Here is a 16051-nt window from a genome sequence, read left to right on the forward strand (position 1 = left end):
AACTGAAAACCTCCTGTGACTTCATACAAAAAAGCCATTCTTTAAATCAGCCTAGAAAGATTGTTCTGTTTTTGAAAATACAAGATATTTTTAGCCTTTGACAGTGATAGGCTAACCCTTGATGGAAAAGGATGCGCCACTAAGAGTTTATCATAGTTCATACAATTTAAGGAACATGCACAGGATGTTCAGTCTTCTGATTCACAAACCAACATCAAGAACAAAATAATTCTGTATACTTAAGAATAGCAGCTCAAACACAGGGAGGCATGCATTGTTCTTCAAAGCAAGACACACCAAAAATATATGTATATATTCAAACTCTGTTTTATAATATCTAGACTTGCTAAAACCTACAGGAGGTAATGCTGAGCCAGTACACAGTTTTGGCCAGAAAAAAACCCAAACAAACAAACATAACCTACCCACCCCACCCCCCAAAAAAAATAAATACACGAATGGCAGATAGTTAAATTTATTGGCCACACTTTTCCTGGTAGTAGCGGACAAAATAAGAGCCAACAATCAAAAACTGTGGCTTGGTAGGTTCAGGCTGGACACTAGGGAAAAATTCTTCACAAGGACATACTATAGCACTATACCCAAAGGGGCTGAGGAACCTGTCAAGGTTTTAAAGAATCAACCAGACAAAGTCATGGCTGACCCAGTCTGTGTTGGTGATGGTCCTGCTCTGAGCACAGGGCTGGAAACAATGACCTCCAGCAATCTGTTCCAAATCCCATTTCTATGCTTCTACAGCATGAAAATATCCAGTGCAAATTCTTTCTCAAGAAGACTAAAATCCTTATTAATTTTGCATTAAAAAAAAAAAGAGACTGAATTAAACTATTTGCTTCCTATTTTCAGGTGAGCTAGACTGTGGCATTCAAATTATTAAGCATCAGGTGAGTTGCAAGGAGCCAGCCTACACCCAGGTAGAATGTGTCACAGGCATTCAGTGCCAGGTGTGCCACACATTTAAGAGGTGATCGTCATGTCACAGGTACATTATTATTTGGCAAGATGAAAGCAGAATTTTTTCCACTTCCACCCCTTTTTCAGAGCCATACTGTCAAGGAGAGTACGTTGTGATCTCAAAAGGGGAATGTGATTTCTTCCGGGACAGTAAGCTCATGGGGAAAGAAAAGGCCTTCTGCAATCCATTGAATTTGTTAGCAAACGAACCTACGAACTTCGTTCCTACGAATATCCCTACGAACCTTCTGTTCAATGCCATAAGAGTAAAAAAATAAAATAAATATCCATCCAGTCATCTCGAGGAATGAGAAATATATTGTAATGTAAGGACAATTATCAAGGAAGGAGATGCTAATTTATGTTTATGTAATCCATAAACGTAACAAATTACTAACACATGCCAAGTATATTTTGTTACCACTTTTTGTATTCCAAGGATTAAGTGTCTGGAGGAACAGCAGCACAGAGAACAGGACACAAAAGAGGATGCAATTCCTGAGCATCACAGGAATACCAGACATACACTAAACAAGAAGAAATTGACCAAAAATTTGAAAAGTTACTCCTGTGTCTTTTACAAGAACCCTCGGGTTCCTACTAATCCAACAGAATTAGACCACTAACAGTCTTTGGTTTAGTCCTCCTCCACCGTAACACTGTCATCCCGGTTTGCAAAACCAAATTAATTTCTCTTAGAACTACATTGATTCTGCATGAGGTTTAAAAAAAAAAAAAAGCAAACCCAATCTACAATTCTCTTTGCCAAGCCATGTACTAAAATATCATCTCTCTGAAAAACATCATTCTGGTTTTCATTGTTACGAGAAGAAACTTAGAAAAAGCTGCAGAGGACTGCTGTCTAAGAGAAAGTTTTTGCATTAGAGGGAATAAAACACATGGCATTTTTTCTTGCCAGTGATCTTTCTCCCTCTAAGAACATACATAATTTTATTCTCATATATACACCTAAATTGCCTTTTGATATTTTTTTTCTGATCTTGCTAGTTAATAGACATTTTTAAAACAATACACACACATACAGAGAAGATACTCTTTAGATCTATACAACTAACATTTCCTACCAGGGTTGCCTCAAAGCATTTTTCTGCAGAAAAAGCTTGAATATTTACTAAAAAGCTATTCATTACATAAGTTGTATTTGTTTTCATAAGCAGAATGAGGCAAAAACTTTTCAACCAATTACACAGGATAACTACAATACAAGAACATAAAATTTCAGTGGAAAAATCATCTTTAATGGAAGCTTTTTCCCTCTAACAATTTCAGAGTAGTCAAGAGGCAAGAACATACTTTAAGAGGTTTATTATCAATAGAGGTTACTAAAATAAACCAGCAAACCTTCACAAAGCCTCCATGTGGTCACTTCTTGAGAGGATTTGCTATCACTGTGGGGGTGGGGAACGTAGGAGGATTCCACAGTAAAGAGAAGAGCTGTGGGTTTTGCTTGAGGGTTGTATTAAAAAAATCACCACTAACAACGGGGGGGAGGGGGCGACACCAAAAAACTAAGCCAAATCAAGACACAAGTTTCCTCTCACAGGGGCCAATATTCTGCCATCCACAGGACAAGGCTCAACTTTGGCCTTCTAAGTAAACATCATTCTGGACAAAAGCAAGTCCAGGATCTATATCCAGACAAAACAGATCTAACTTTAAGCCACATTTTAAGTTAAATAAAAAAGAGCATCACAGGCAGAAAACTGAGGAGTTCACAGAGCAGAAGGAAAGACTTACTACACAAATAAAAATATATTTTTAAAACCCCATATTTTAAAACCTACTCTTTTGAAGTTTAAACATTCTTTTTTCACTGTCACTGACAAGTCATGATGACACAAAGCAAAAAAAAAGGTACTTTTTAAATTGAGACATATCCTAAGGTTTTCTTAGCAACTGGCTTAAAACTGCAGCATATTCAGATGTCCTATTTGTAGCATGATGCTTTTCCTCTTTTATTGTTAAGTTACAAAGGTTAAAAGAGTTTCTCTCAAATGGAACAGGGAGAAACAGACAAGGGTCCCAACTCTCACCCTGCAATCAAAAGGCTATTTACCCCTACATTTCAATGACCATCCTGCAGCCAAAAGGGAACACAGGGCCTCCAGTTTTTAGGCCTTTTTTTTTCCTGGCAGTACCAACACTATTGATATTGTCTAGATCTTAACAACAGAGCAACAAGAAAACAAATCTTAAAGCAACAAGTTCATTTCAGCCCACTTCCGAATTCAGTGCAGCTCTCCACCCAAATATCAACTGCTGATCCTCACAACAGGTCACCTGGTGCTACCTGGCACATCCAAATGAACTCAGTAAATAGTTTATATGGTGTTGACAAAAACTGGACAAGAAAGACTTGTCTCTGTGTTTTGTATAACCAAGACTATTCTTCAGACTATGTACAGACTTCTTCCAGGTTATTTTAAAATAGCATCTATAATATTATCTTTTGTACACAGCTATAAAGCTAAATTTCAAATGGAGGAACATCTACTCAGGAGATGTTCTCACCTCCACACTCCTGATGTATTTCATACCAATTCTTCTTAAACACAAGTAGATATTGAATTAAGAACTTTCTTCTTTCACCACATCCCTAAAACCTCACTACTGGTAAGAGCAGAGAACAGTAAAATTATCAGCTATCAAAGAAATTAAATTCGCTTATACGCTTCTGCATTGGAAAGTCTTTTTTTCTTCCATTAAGACCCAACATTAATGAGGAATTCACTTTAGCACTCAGTCATTGCTCAATTTTTTTCAACCTCAAATACTTGTATTTTCAGCTAAAAATACAAGTGTAAAAGTAGCATGTCATTAATTCATTGTAAATACAAGAGAACTGTAAGCCTGGGTAAATCAGCTATTACAAGTACGTAAGTGTACCTAAAGTAAGACACAAATCTTCAAGTCTCCAAAACTTCAGTAAGCTCCAAACTCCAAAACATTATAGCACTCAGTATGAGGCTGTGAAAAAGGGTCACAGATTCTAGGTACTGTGGAGGTAAACAAGAACCAACCTTTCCAAGCAACGTAAGAATGCAATGTGATGGTGTGAGAACATGATCATCAGCTCCAGGAGCTTTAAAAGTGTCTACAGACAACAAAAACATAGAGCAGAGAAAATATTTATATACCACAGCACATAGGTGACTGGGGTTTCATCTGCAACTTCCTCTTCGACACAGCAGGAAGATGAGATTATGTTTACTGCACACCTCCTAAGGACTACAACACTCACAAAAACTAACATCTACATTTAAAGAAAAAAATATTTAGAACTTCTAATTACCGTCATATTACCTAAAATTGGCATAACCTATTATGAAGAATAAGCCAAGATTATTCCTAGAGATTAACAAATCCTTTTAAACTAGACAGCCCTTGATTTTCTAGGTTTATTCCAACCTCTGCTCATCTCAAATTACATGTCCTAGTTATCTCTTCAATCTGAATGACTGAAAAATGTACACGTATAACTTTTTAATGCAATTCCTGAAAAAGTCAAAGGACCAGTATGAAAGCAAAAAAAATCTGTAATAAACTGAAGGACTGCTGATAGCTGTTGATAGCTCAACGTAACGTAAAAAATACAGATCAACTCCATCGTCAGCTCAATTCATAGTGTTCATACATTTGAATTTGCCAAGTCCATATTTAAAAGACACCTAGAATGAAGGGCTGTTCCCTTTCAGTAGCAAAGAAGTGACCTCTGTGCAGCTGACTATACTTCTACAATGCAGACTTCCATAACTGCAGCTGACATAAATGCAATCATTGTCATAGCAAAATCTTATCTGTCAGCCCTTTAAAAGGAAGAAAAGAAAAAACCCAAAAGATTTCTTTTACCACGTTTGCATTGGGAAAAACCCATACCAATTTTCCTTCTAAATTTGATTGGGTAAGAAGCATTTAAGATGGTGAAAAGAAAAATACACAGTGGCAATAATAATTGCTTTAAAAACAAAACAGTCACAGTTCTTCAAGGAATTTAACCTATCAAAAGCAACAAACTTGCACCTATTCTGCCTGAAAATTAACAGGCCAGCTGTTACCAACCATCACTCAGGTGAGGTTACTGCAAACAAAACCCCCATGAGCAGACAGGCGAGCATTCTTGCAGGCTTTTTTTTCCCCTTACCAGCCTGCACAATTCAAACTATTTCATTCCACCCAAAACCTGGGCTAGCTAGTCAGACATGTCATTTGCTGCATATTTCTCATGTTCTCATACAGACACTTAATTGCCCTAACCTGAAGAAAGTCAGTGATGAAGGAAGCAAGATGGAGTAACTACGCTTCATGTAAGAGTGGTCTCTGCACACTGTTCTTTCCCACTGCTGCCTTTATACTGCCAAAACTGATGTAAAAAGTCCATCTGACTTATCACAGAAGCTCACAGAAACACAAGTGAGGCCCTGAAAAAGGTTCTCTTTAACAGGGAGCTTTTATGTTCTACTTCAAAGGTTTTTTTTCAAAAATTCCTGATCATCAGTACACTGAAATCACAGCTAAAATAAAGGATGACATTAAACACACTAACAGGACTTTACACACACACACAAAGTTTTATCTGTGCATACATTAAGGCAGAAACAGGTCTGTTGAATAAAGACTAAGAGCAAAGCATAAGCCCTCCAGAAACAGGTAGTGTTGTAAAACTGTTAAAAATCAGGGATTTACAAACCTTTCTATGGGGGATACAACCAGTCTTCTCTGTCAAGTCCCGAGCTAGAACTCAAGGCAGCAGCAACAGGTCTTGTCTTGCTCAGCAGCAGGCTGTAAGCAACTCACTGCGTACACCCCAAATGACTATGGTCTACCACTAACTGCACTACTTTGTCTATAGTGGAAAGGATTAAAAAGGAGTCCTGTGATTTTTTCAGGTAAGGCTGCAAACGCTACCTGAATATGTACATTAAATATTGAGTAGCTACAGAATGTTTCCAAGTGTTCATACAAAGGTAGTTTAAGGCTCAAAATGTTCCTCTCTTTTGCTGTTCTGAAACTGATCTCACTCCTGTTTCCTTCATGAGATCCTGAGTTACAGAGCTGCTGAATGCAGGCCAAAGAGTTTTCTTTGATGTAACAGTAGCAAGGAAAAGTGCAAAGTCCTCCATGAAATCTCAGCAAAGATGTATAATGCTTGGCATGCCCAGGTGTCATGATACTAACCTAAATACAGACAAGACCATTGTATGATGCTCCTTGTTTTCCCATCAGAATGCCAGATATCCACCACACTCCAAAAATACAGATTACAGGACATATTAAAAACAAACCCCTGAGTTTTCACCTGAGCATGATGCAAATGATACGGAATAAGGGGCAGAGATTGCACTGGGTTTGGCTGGGACCGAGTTAATTTTCTTCGTAGCAGCCCCTATGGTGCTGTGTCTTACACTGGTGACCAAAACAGTGCTGGTAACATACCAGTCTCTTAGCTATTGCTGAAGAGTACTTACACAGCATCAAGACCTCTGCCACCCCAGCGAGGGGGTGCACAAGAGGTTGGGAGAGGATACAGCTGGGACAGCTGACCTGAAATACCAAAGAGATTCCATACTATATAATGTCATGCTCAGCAATAAAACTGAGGGGCAGTTTTTTTCCAAAGTATTTGTTGCTCGGAGACTGGCTGGGCATCAGTCTGCTGGTGCTGCTTTTGCATCACTTGATTTTTGTTTGCTTGTTTTTTCTTTCACTTATTAAACTGTCTTTATCTCAACCCACAAGTTTGGGGTTTTTTTCCTTGATTTCGCTCTTCTGATCCTCTCCCCCATCCCACTGGGGGAAAGTGAGTGAGAGACTGCGTGGGGGCTTACCTACCAGCAGGGGACAACCTCCCACGCCATCTCAAACACATTCACTCTGACAGAACTCAAACAGAGGCATAGCTTCCAAAATATATATGGCAGAAATAACTTTTTGCACAGTATCAAAGTGAATGCTGCCAAATCCTAAGCAAGCACAATTTATTTTAACTGAGTCATTTCTGATTAGAACAAACAGAAGTCATCTTTCTAAAAACCAAGTATTGATGTTAGCTGAAGGCAAAATCCACTGAGTCCATTAGGGAAAACACGCCCACTAGCTGGAGAAAAATCCTGCTAGTATTTTTTGTGCGGCAAACTGAGCATGTGCATACCATGAGCTTGTTTCTATGGCGAAACTACCACAAAAGAAGGCAAAGTATGAAGTTAAAGCAGCATCTATTTCTCTCTGCAGAACATTCACATGTGGAACGAGTGAGCGCCTTTAGTTTAGTTCAAGCCAATTTCAAATTCAGAGTACACAGGTTCACACAGGGAGTATGCTACTGCCATTTGAAGCAACTTCCCCATGTCTTATTTTAGTGGAAACTTACTAGCATCATTTTTTCCTATCCATTAAATCCTGGAAATAGGTTTCTAGAATTCTGAAATAACTCAGGTTTAGATTTTGTTCAAATCCTACCAAAAAACCCTCAGAAAATAAACAGCCAAGCTCATAGCATTAATATTTATATTCCCCTCAGAAATATAGACACTTCATTCTAGCAAGGGATGACAGTACCTCTTTTACAAGGAACAGTCTAGTACAGGCTTAAGTGAAGTGCACATTTCTGATTGTCAGGATAGATAACATCCAAGTAACACAATAAGGCTGACTCACAGAGGACACGACACTGCTTCAGAACATGAGACTTGGCAAACAGCAAGGAAGGAAATCAAGGAAGAATGCCTCAAACATCATTATTTTCTAACCTCCAGATAATCGACCAACTTCACCAAACTTATGCCACTACTTGCCAGGATCCAAAGGCATAAAGATTAACCTCAACTCAAGTAAGTTCTGGGACTTCTCTTCAAATCCATCATCTTCCAAATTTACGGAGTACAGTAGACAATGAGTACAAAGTACACTGTCAGCTCTCAAGATCTAGGATCCTTTTGCTATTGCACCTTCCTGACATCAATCTGATAGCGCAAACTAGTATTCGACCTGTACACATTCTCAACTCTATTATCTTTAGCAGCATGCTAAACTAAACAAAAGAACCTGCCCAAGATACTCATAATTAGATTTTGTCTCCTGAAATCCAATTCTGCCTTTCACTATATTCAAAAGCTATATTTATTAACTTTTCTTTTTTTCCTTCAGTGAAGAGGGGAAGGCAGGGGGAGAGTGTTAGAATACCATGCTCAGGACCTGGTGGAAGAAGAGTGCTTGAAACAGAAAAATCAAATAACTTTGGAGCTGGCTGTACCATGTTCCCTGGCATACCAAGAAATGCTACAATTAAATTGAACTCATTAGATTTTTTTAATCAGTTAGAAAGGTAACATATTCTGTTCAAACTGAGAGACAAGAGACTCCCCTGGACCTCATAACATTAAAACAAGTTCCTATTCTATCAGTTAAGCGTTCCAGAGAAGTCCTACCTATACAAAATACAGTGATAATATATCAAGCATGTTGCATCTAGTCCACAATACTCCCTGAACCACTACTTGTGAAACTCCTCTCCCAAAGGCAACCTCTATATATAGCTATGGAACAGTGTTTTAAAATGTGAACAGACCACGCCTATTCAGATTTCTATATGAAAAGAGACATAATTACCCATCCATCTTAAATCAACATGGGGGGGCGGGGGGTGTTAAAAAAAAGTTTTTTTAAAAACCTTAAACTAGCAGAACGTTAACTCCCCAATAAAAAAGTGGTAACTCTGATCCTCTGCATCCAATCTCTCTCTTCCAGGAAAGCAACATTCTATGAATTTTCATGCCTATTCATTTGCAACCAGAAATGGTAAATCAAGAATTCTATTTAATAATAACAGAGAAAGATATCTGCTTTACAAGGAACTTTCCACTGCACAGCAAGCTTATCTGATGGAGGAAAATGTTTTGGCCTGCAAGAGCCATGGTCCCTGTATCTTGTCACATCAATATCTAGTTCTTATCCCTCCTGATCAAAAGGCAAAACTCAGAATGTGCACAGGGGAGAGAGCTCTGCTGAGGTTTACAGCCCATTTAATTTCTGATAAGACCTGGATTCTCTAATTAAGTAACCCAAATAAAAACAGTCTCAAAAATACTTAAAATGTAGCCTTCATGTTTCTTATGTAAACGGTACTGAAAGAATGGTCATACAGAGACTGATGGATGACTGGCATAGGTGTCACAACGGTTAAAGCTGTAAGTATAAATGCTATTATTGCTGATGGAGAATAGGAAACATTGTGCTTCATGAATATGTTGCACATTTCCATACAGTATCTCACAGCTTTTTCCCAACAGACATTCTAAGTTGTAAAAGAATGACTTCAATCTAGACCATGCATTTTATGTAGACAGAGAATTAGAGAAGTCATAATTTAGAAGTTTACCATCACGTTTCCTAGGTCAAAAGAATTCTAAATATTCATTTTACAACTATTTCTGGAATCTGCTTCCATTTGAAAGACTTCTGAGTTGCACAAAGATAAGACACAAGATCCTGTAACTGAAAGTTTTCAGAACTTTATACCTGCACTTTTTCGTTACAAGAGAGGCTTTTTTCTGCCACCCACCTCCCCTTAACCTTGTTTCCTCTTTTAGCTTCAGTTCTGAAATAGTATCAACAATCTTTTGGTCAAATTCTGAAGTTTAAGAGGCAACCTATATGTAAAGACCTACCCATAGCACAGTTGTTAGCTGTTTGATGTTGGAAGCTACCTTTTGTCCCTATAGGCATAAGCCACAAATGTTAATGTCTGCTAATTTCAGAGCTGCCAGTGAGAAGGAAAACAAGAACAAGAAGGTTCAGATAGTCTTCACTGACAGTTGATCAGCTGTTGGCCACCAAATAAAATGTTTTCTTCCACACGATTCATCCTGAACACAACCTCCTACTCTATCTGAAATGCAGGAACTTTTCAACAGTTTCATAAGGCTCTACGTTTCACTTCCACCATATTTCTTACCAGAGAATATGAGATTTTTCTGAAGACTAGCTGCAGCCAATGCCCAAGAATTAACTATTCAGACTTGTACAGGATAAGTTGAAAACAGTAATAACAGAGTTAGAGGTAAGTTACAAGTTACAAGTAGAGGTAGGTTTAAAAAGAAAATAACCTGGAAAAGACCGTATCAAAATCTTTTCCTCATGCTCCATACAGAATACAGTAAATATTTTTATCTCGCTCAAAAGCTGATCTGAATCCAGAACCACTTACTGACAGGAAACAAACCAACCAACCCACCCAACCACATTAACGGTAGTTTACACAGAGATAAAAATGCCTTTTGACATGACTTCTTAAATTAAGAGCACTCTGAATTAGAAATTTAAGATCTATTCTACCCAAACATCCCCACATTTAGAGTTTCTACATTTCTCTCCTCAGCTTCCCCAGTGCACATCAACATTGCTCAACTTCAGTAATGAAACTCAACTAGTCATTTCATTTCCTAATTTTCCTACCTTTGCACAACATAATATAGAGACAACCAACTGAACACATTTTAACATAAAAGATTTCTCTTCCTCTTGCCTTTGTCAAAACCCATCTCCCCTCCAAACCATATAGGTTTGAGCCAAACACAACAGCCACTTGGCACTATTCTTTAAAACTTGCACTTTTAAAGAGACTGAATGCTCCTGAAATGAAGCATGAGTAAGAAGATGAATTTAAAGGAACATTTAAGATGCAAGGTAAACCAGTAAAAACAGTTTTTAAATGCATCTGAGCTCCACTCCCTGCACCAGCATCTTTACTAGTAACTGCACATCTGCACAAACGAATTCACCTGCAACTTCCAGAATTAAAGCAGATGTTAATTCTGAAAATGTTTTTTATTTTTAGTAGGCATAATAGAAAGGAAATAGCAAAGCCACATTTCATTCTCTGAGCATTGTTAAAAATTGTAATGATCTGCTGACTTGTGAAAAAAATTCCCCTCTGAAAAATCCCCAAGGGCTTCTTCCCAAGCACCACATTGAGAGCAGATGGCCAGCATCAAGTCTGCAATTACCAGTCTGGCCTGGCAGTCCCACCATCACAACGATACTCTTTTCTTTTTGTGGATACAGGGAGGGGGCAGCTTGAGAGATGCAACTAGGTATCATAGGCAACAGCACTTTTCACTAAAAACGTACGCATACATTCAGTTTCCCAGCCTGTCATATGCTCCTTCCATTAACTTTCATTTTACATTTAGGTTTCCCTCCTTTTTTCTTTCACATTTTCTTTTCTGCTACTGAAAAGTTTTTCAAACAAGGTGGCAGGAAATCGATAACACTGAGGATACAGTAGAACTGACCATTGCCAAGCATCGCCAGAGGCACAAACTTCATGAACTATCTGCTGTTGCAATTTTTCCCTCTTTATTTTGAGAAACCCCAAAAGCAGCTTGTAACAATGGTCTATTAAAAGCATGCAAATGAAGAGAGTTATTAGTTAACTGGCAACAAATGCCTATCAAACTTCTGATTGTATCAGTGTGCCATTCCTCCCCTCCCTCCCCGCCCCCAGGAACCGTTGTTCTGCTCTCCTCTTGAGCCAGGAGGAGATCTGATGAGGAGGTGCTGTTTCATTTCCCCTCCTTCCCCCCACCCCCCAAATGGGGAAGCCCTCAAAGGGAGGAGGGGAGAGCATGTTTTTTATTCAAATGCTGCATCTTAAAATAGTATTGTGCAACACTTGGGTGAGTCTGATTGTAAATCTATACATACACACCATGAGAGTGCTTTATTCCCCCTACATCTCTTAAAAAAAGAAAAAAAAAAAGAAAAAGAAATCAGGCTTCTGCAATAATAATAATAATTTACTATTTCAGTTTTACACCCAAGAATTTGAGTATTTGACTAAAATCTTTATTTTGCCAAAGCCAATAAAGATTTAGAAATGAAAGTAAGCAGAAAGCAAGCTATGAGGACTCTCCTAGAGAGCTCCCTTCCAACTGACAGATGCCACAGGAAGAAGGCAGAAAGGATTTCCTCATGTGCAAAGAGGCCTTACAAATTTAACTCTGAGGCATTCTAACCTCTCCTCAGGAATGCTCAGCCCCCCTATAGAGACTCCTGTCTCTTACATTGATTCAGCATTCCTTACTTCATTTCTACTAATTCTTCCTCTTCTTCCTCATTTCAGCTACCCCTTTTGAAAAATTTACCAGGCATAGAAAGGTGCTAGAGAAAAGTATATCAGTCCCGCTGTCATTACCTTAAGTCTTGAAAATCTCACTGGGAAATAAGGCTGTGAAAGAAGAAAACCTCAAGCCTTATTACTGCCTAGTCTCTCTCTCATTCAGGCTTAATTCCAGTGACACATTCCATAGGAAGGGTGCCAACGTTATGGAGATGCTGCTACCTTAGAGGCTGAACCTCTCACGGACAAGATCAACTTTGAGTAATAATGATTTAGTCCAAACTAAGTTTTAACAACCTTCAGATACCTTAAAGATTTTACCTTTAGATTTTCCTTAAAGATCTTTGATTATGTGTCAACTGCCATGCAACAAAATGTAAACATATTTCCCACCAGAAGAAAGAAATGGGAAGACAACACACCCTATTTTCCTCCCAGCCCCAATGAGTAAGCTCTTTGCTAACACGCACAATAAACACCAGAAAGCTTTGTCCTTTCATCAGCTCCCTCAAAAGTTTTTCTCCTTTTACCACTCGTTTATCAAGCGCTGTAGTACGGGATATTACTCCCCTGTATAAATCTGACACTTCTTGTAACTGCCAATTATCAAAAGAGCTAACACAAGTACCAGCTTTGTGGCAGAGATGCAAGTTAATGCACACAACTCATGCAGAAGTAAATTAATTAAACCTCACCAAAACAATTACTTGGTCCAGCCAGGAAAACAAAGAACTGCATGAGTTCAACAGCTTTGGAAAAGTACCATTATTCTGGGAAACATACCTTTAAAACATTTTGGATCGTTTCTCTCTCAGAAACATCCAAAACTTAACAGTGTCAACTCACCTTCCACACTATCAGAACAGGAGGTACCAATCCCAGTGTCCCCGCTGTCGGAAGCTATACTGTGTCTTCTGACAGGATTGCTTTGACTGCTTGATGAAATGGCTGTGGACTGCCACAGGGATTCAGTACCAGGTAACCATCCCACTGAGGAATAATCTGAGCCTATAAAGAAGGAAGCCAGAAGTCTGTCATTACAGATACAGTACAGAAGTCAACAACAAAATACCGGTCAAGATTAAAACCGAATCCCATGTTTCATAGTTCAGGTTTGAGCCAGACTCTGTGCCAATGTTTTGGGGTATTTTTTTATTAAAATCCTTTTGCTAGGTGGAAGCGTCCCAAAAAAATCCAGTAAATACATTTTTACTATTTAAAAACATAACCCTTAAACTGCTATTGCATGAACTTTAACAAGATATTTAACATATGATTCTTGTCCTAGAACTGATTCTCGACTTACAGCAAAATTTTGCACTGCAAGCGTTTAACTACAATCAGAGACATGAACGTATTTTAGAACAGAAACCAGTTGAAGATTTGGCCAGTGAAATAGAGTCATTCCAACTGTGCATAAACCACATGACCTAGGTGATAAAGTTAAGCCAGCAATGAAATCGTTAACACTGATATCTAAAGTAATTCGTTATGTTTCATTGTTATCAGTAGTTTTCAGTTACCAAAAGACAGACTACCAACTCAAGCAGGCACATAGTAGCTGCACACAAGCCATTTTTGTGACACATCTATCCATCTAGTGGTTTGTTTCATTTTGGTTATTGTTTTTATTTAAATAATTGTTAAAATATTACATTTTAAAGCACAATTCAGAGCAGCAAACAATTCTTCTGTTCAAGGAATTTTTGAGAATGTATGGCCTACTTTATAGTCAGTCTCAAGGGAAAATACACCAGAGTACAACCCCTGAGGACCATCACGATTTCCAATAGCCAATAGTGACCATCATGTTCACACTCCAAACCAGCAGAGCCACATTAACAACCCTGGAAAAAAGCACGGCCTGCTCCTGATTTTATATATAATCACATACATACACCCCCTCTAGCAGTTAACTTTGCATAACACTTTCAGCAGGAAATGACTCATGAAGAAGTATCAGTTCACATACAACATCTCTTATGCTACATGTGGTTATTTTGGGGTCATTTAAACACTTTCAGCAGTGTCCATCCGAAGTCATAACAGCAATTTGCCTCTGCAATGACATCTGCAGATCGTTGCTATTTCCAGCTGTACTTGTTTCCCAGTAAATTAAATAGTTTAAAAAAGGATGTAAAAATGAATACATATGTGTGTGTATATGTACCCCCCACATATATATGAATACATACATACTTCCCATATAGCAGCCAAATCACTAGACCTACTAGCCAGAGTGATCACAGCTGCTCGCCAAGCCACTTTTAAATTAAGGAATACAATACATGCTTCCTTACTATATGCACTATTTAACGGTAACATGACATCTAAGACAGTCTACTTTCTGTAAGCAGGTTCTTGGAGGTCTTAGATATACCTGTCCATCTCATTTGTCTCAACTTCATTCTCCTTTGAGGTTACTGCCTCTTCTCCCCTTTAACACATTTTCCTATCTTTTCTCAGTCTTCAGAATCACTCAATTCTCCTTCCCCTTCATCTTGCTTTAGCCATACCTTGTGCAATGTATTTCCTTCTTTTCCTTAAATTTTTTGCTTTTCCTTCCCAAAAGTCTCTTAACTCTTAATTATTCCATTGAGTAGCTTTCAAGTCCAAGGGTGAGGCAGCAGAACGGAAGACCAGAGGAGCCAGACGTGAACGCAACTACCCGTGGCTCACCTGTGGCTCACCCGTCACACCCTGTAAGGAAGTCCCAGCCAAGATCCTAAGCAAATACCACTCCAGATGTCATTCTTCATACCATCCTCCCTGTGTCATCATCTAATGTACTGAAATGTGATAGTTTCGCATACAACTAGCGGGAAACTGGGACGTTTCTTCCTCTCCTACCGCCCAGCACATTTTTCACTAAACACTCTGGCTGCTTTGGGAACAAGAATTTTTCCGTCCCTCCCTCTAAATAGGTCTATTTTCCACAGGAGTTCCACTTCATACTTCTCAAGCTGCATCTAGCTATTCCAGCAAGAGCAAAGTCAACTTATGGGAGCCCAAGCTAATTAAGTCAGAGACAGTTCTGATTTAGGAGACATTTAAAATACATTTATAGAAGAGAAATTTAGTTTCATTCACCCTTTATTATGCTGTTCTCCACAATACAACTCTTTGGTGACATTTCAGCTCTTATGGCATTAAACAAGTGTTAAAAGAAATGCAGCAGATAATGCTACCACTACTGCACATTAAATCAACACAGCATTAAGTGTCAAACTCTTTAGATCTCTTGGTCAGACAAATGTTCAGTATGTGAACCTATAACCATCCATACGCAGCCCCGCAAACGGGAGAAATACTTTTCACTTTGGTGGAACTTTGAGGAATAAAAGCTGAAAATACCACAGAACAATAGAGTAACTTAGATAGGAAAGGACATTCGGAGGTCATCTACTCTAGCCCCCGGCTCAAAGCAAGACTAATTAGATCAGACCGCTCAGGGCCCCGTCCAGCTGAGTCTTGAACACCTCCAGGAACACAGATTCCACAACCTCTCTGGGCAGCCTGTTCCAGCATTAACCACCCCCTGTACAAAGAAGATTCTCCTAACACCTCATCAGTCTCTCTCGTGTTCTAAACATATTGTTGCAGTATATCCCAAAAGATGCAACAATGCAGTGCAACTAGACTCAACAAAAAGGGTTAACATACTAGAGGGGGCAGACAGTCATCCCCATCGGGATCTCTATAGGTACTGTAAGTTGAGGAAATAAAAAGCATAACAAAACACCCTACTGTAATCTATTCTCAGTTTTGCACCTACGCGCACACAGCTTGGGGACATACCAAGCGCCAAGTGTGGTGCTGAAGCACAGGTCCAGGAGGACTTGCTGGCACAACACAGAATTAATGTTACACTCTCTGGAGCACCTTTGCATTCAGGGGCAGTTCAGCATTTCTAAGTTAACTCATGAAGCCTGATTCTTG

The 16051-nt window shown here is 38.8% G+C and overlaps 1 protein-coding gene across 5 annotated transcripts in view; it reads right to left on the reverse strand.

The window, feature by feature from the left end:
* Positions 1-16051, reverse strand: part of CEP85L (centrosomal protein 85 like) — a 124111-nt gene that overhangs the window by 93863 nt on the left and 14197 nt on the right. For 3 of the 5 annotated variants that reach the window (XR_012041456.1, XM_072855747.1, XM_072855746.1), the window contains exon 2: positions 12959-13120. The exons of 1 other annotated variant lie outside the window; for it this stretch is intronic. Coding sequence is in view for 2 of the 4 variants with exons in the window: in XM_072855747.1 (XP_072711848.1) it covers positions 12959-13120 (162 nt within the window). In the remaining 2 variants the exon portion in view is untranslated. Of the gene's footprint in view, positions 1-12958; positions 13121-16051 lie in introns of those variants that run through there. One more of the 5 variants, XM_072855749.1, reaches the window with a different exon arrangement.

This window comes from Ciconia boyciana, chromosome 3 (assembly GCF_034638445.1).
Source record: "Ciconia boyciana chromosome 3, ASM3463844v1, whole genome shotgun sequence".
Classification (NCBI taxonomy): Eukaryota; Metazoa; Chordata; class Aves; order Ciconiiformes; family Ciconiidae; genus Ciconia; species Ciconia boyciana.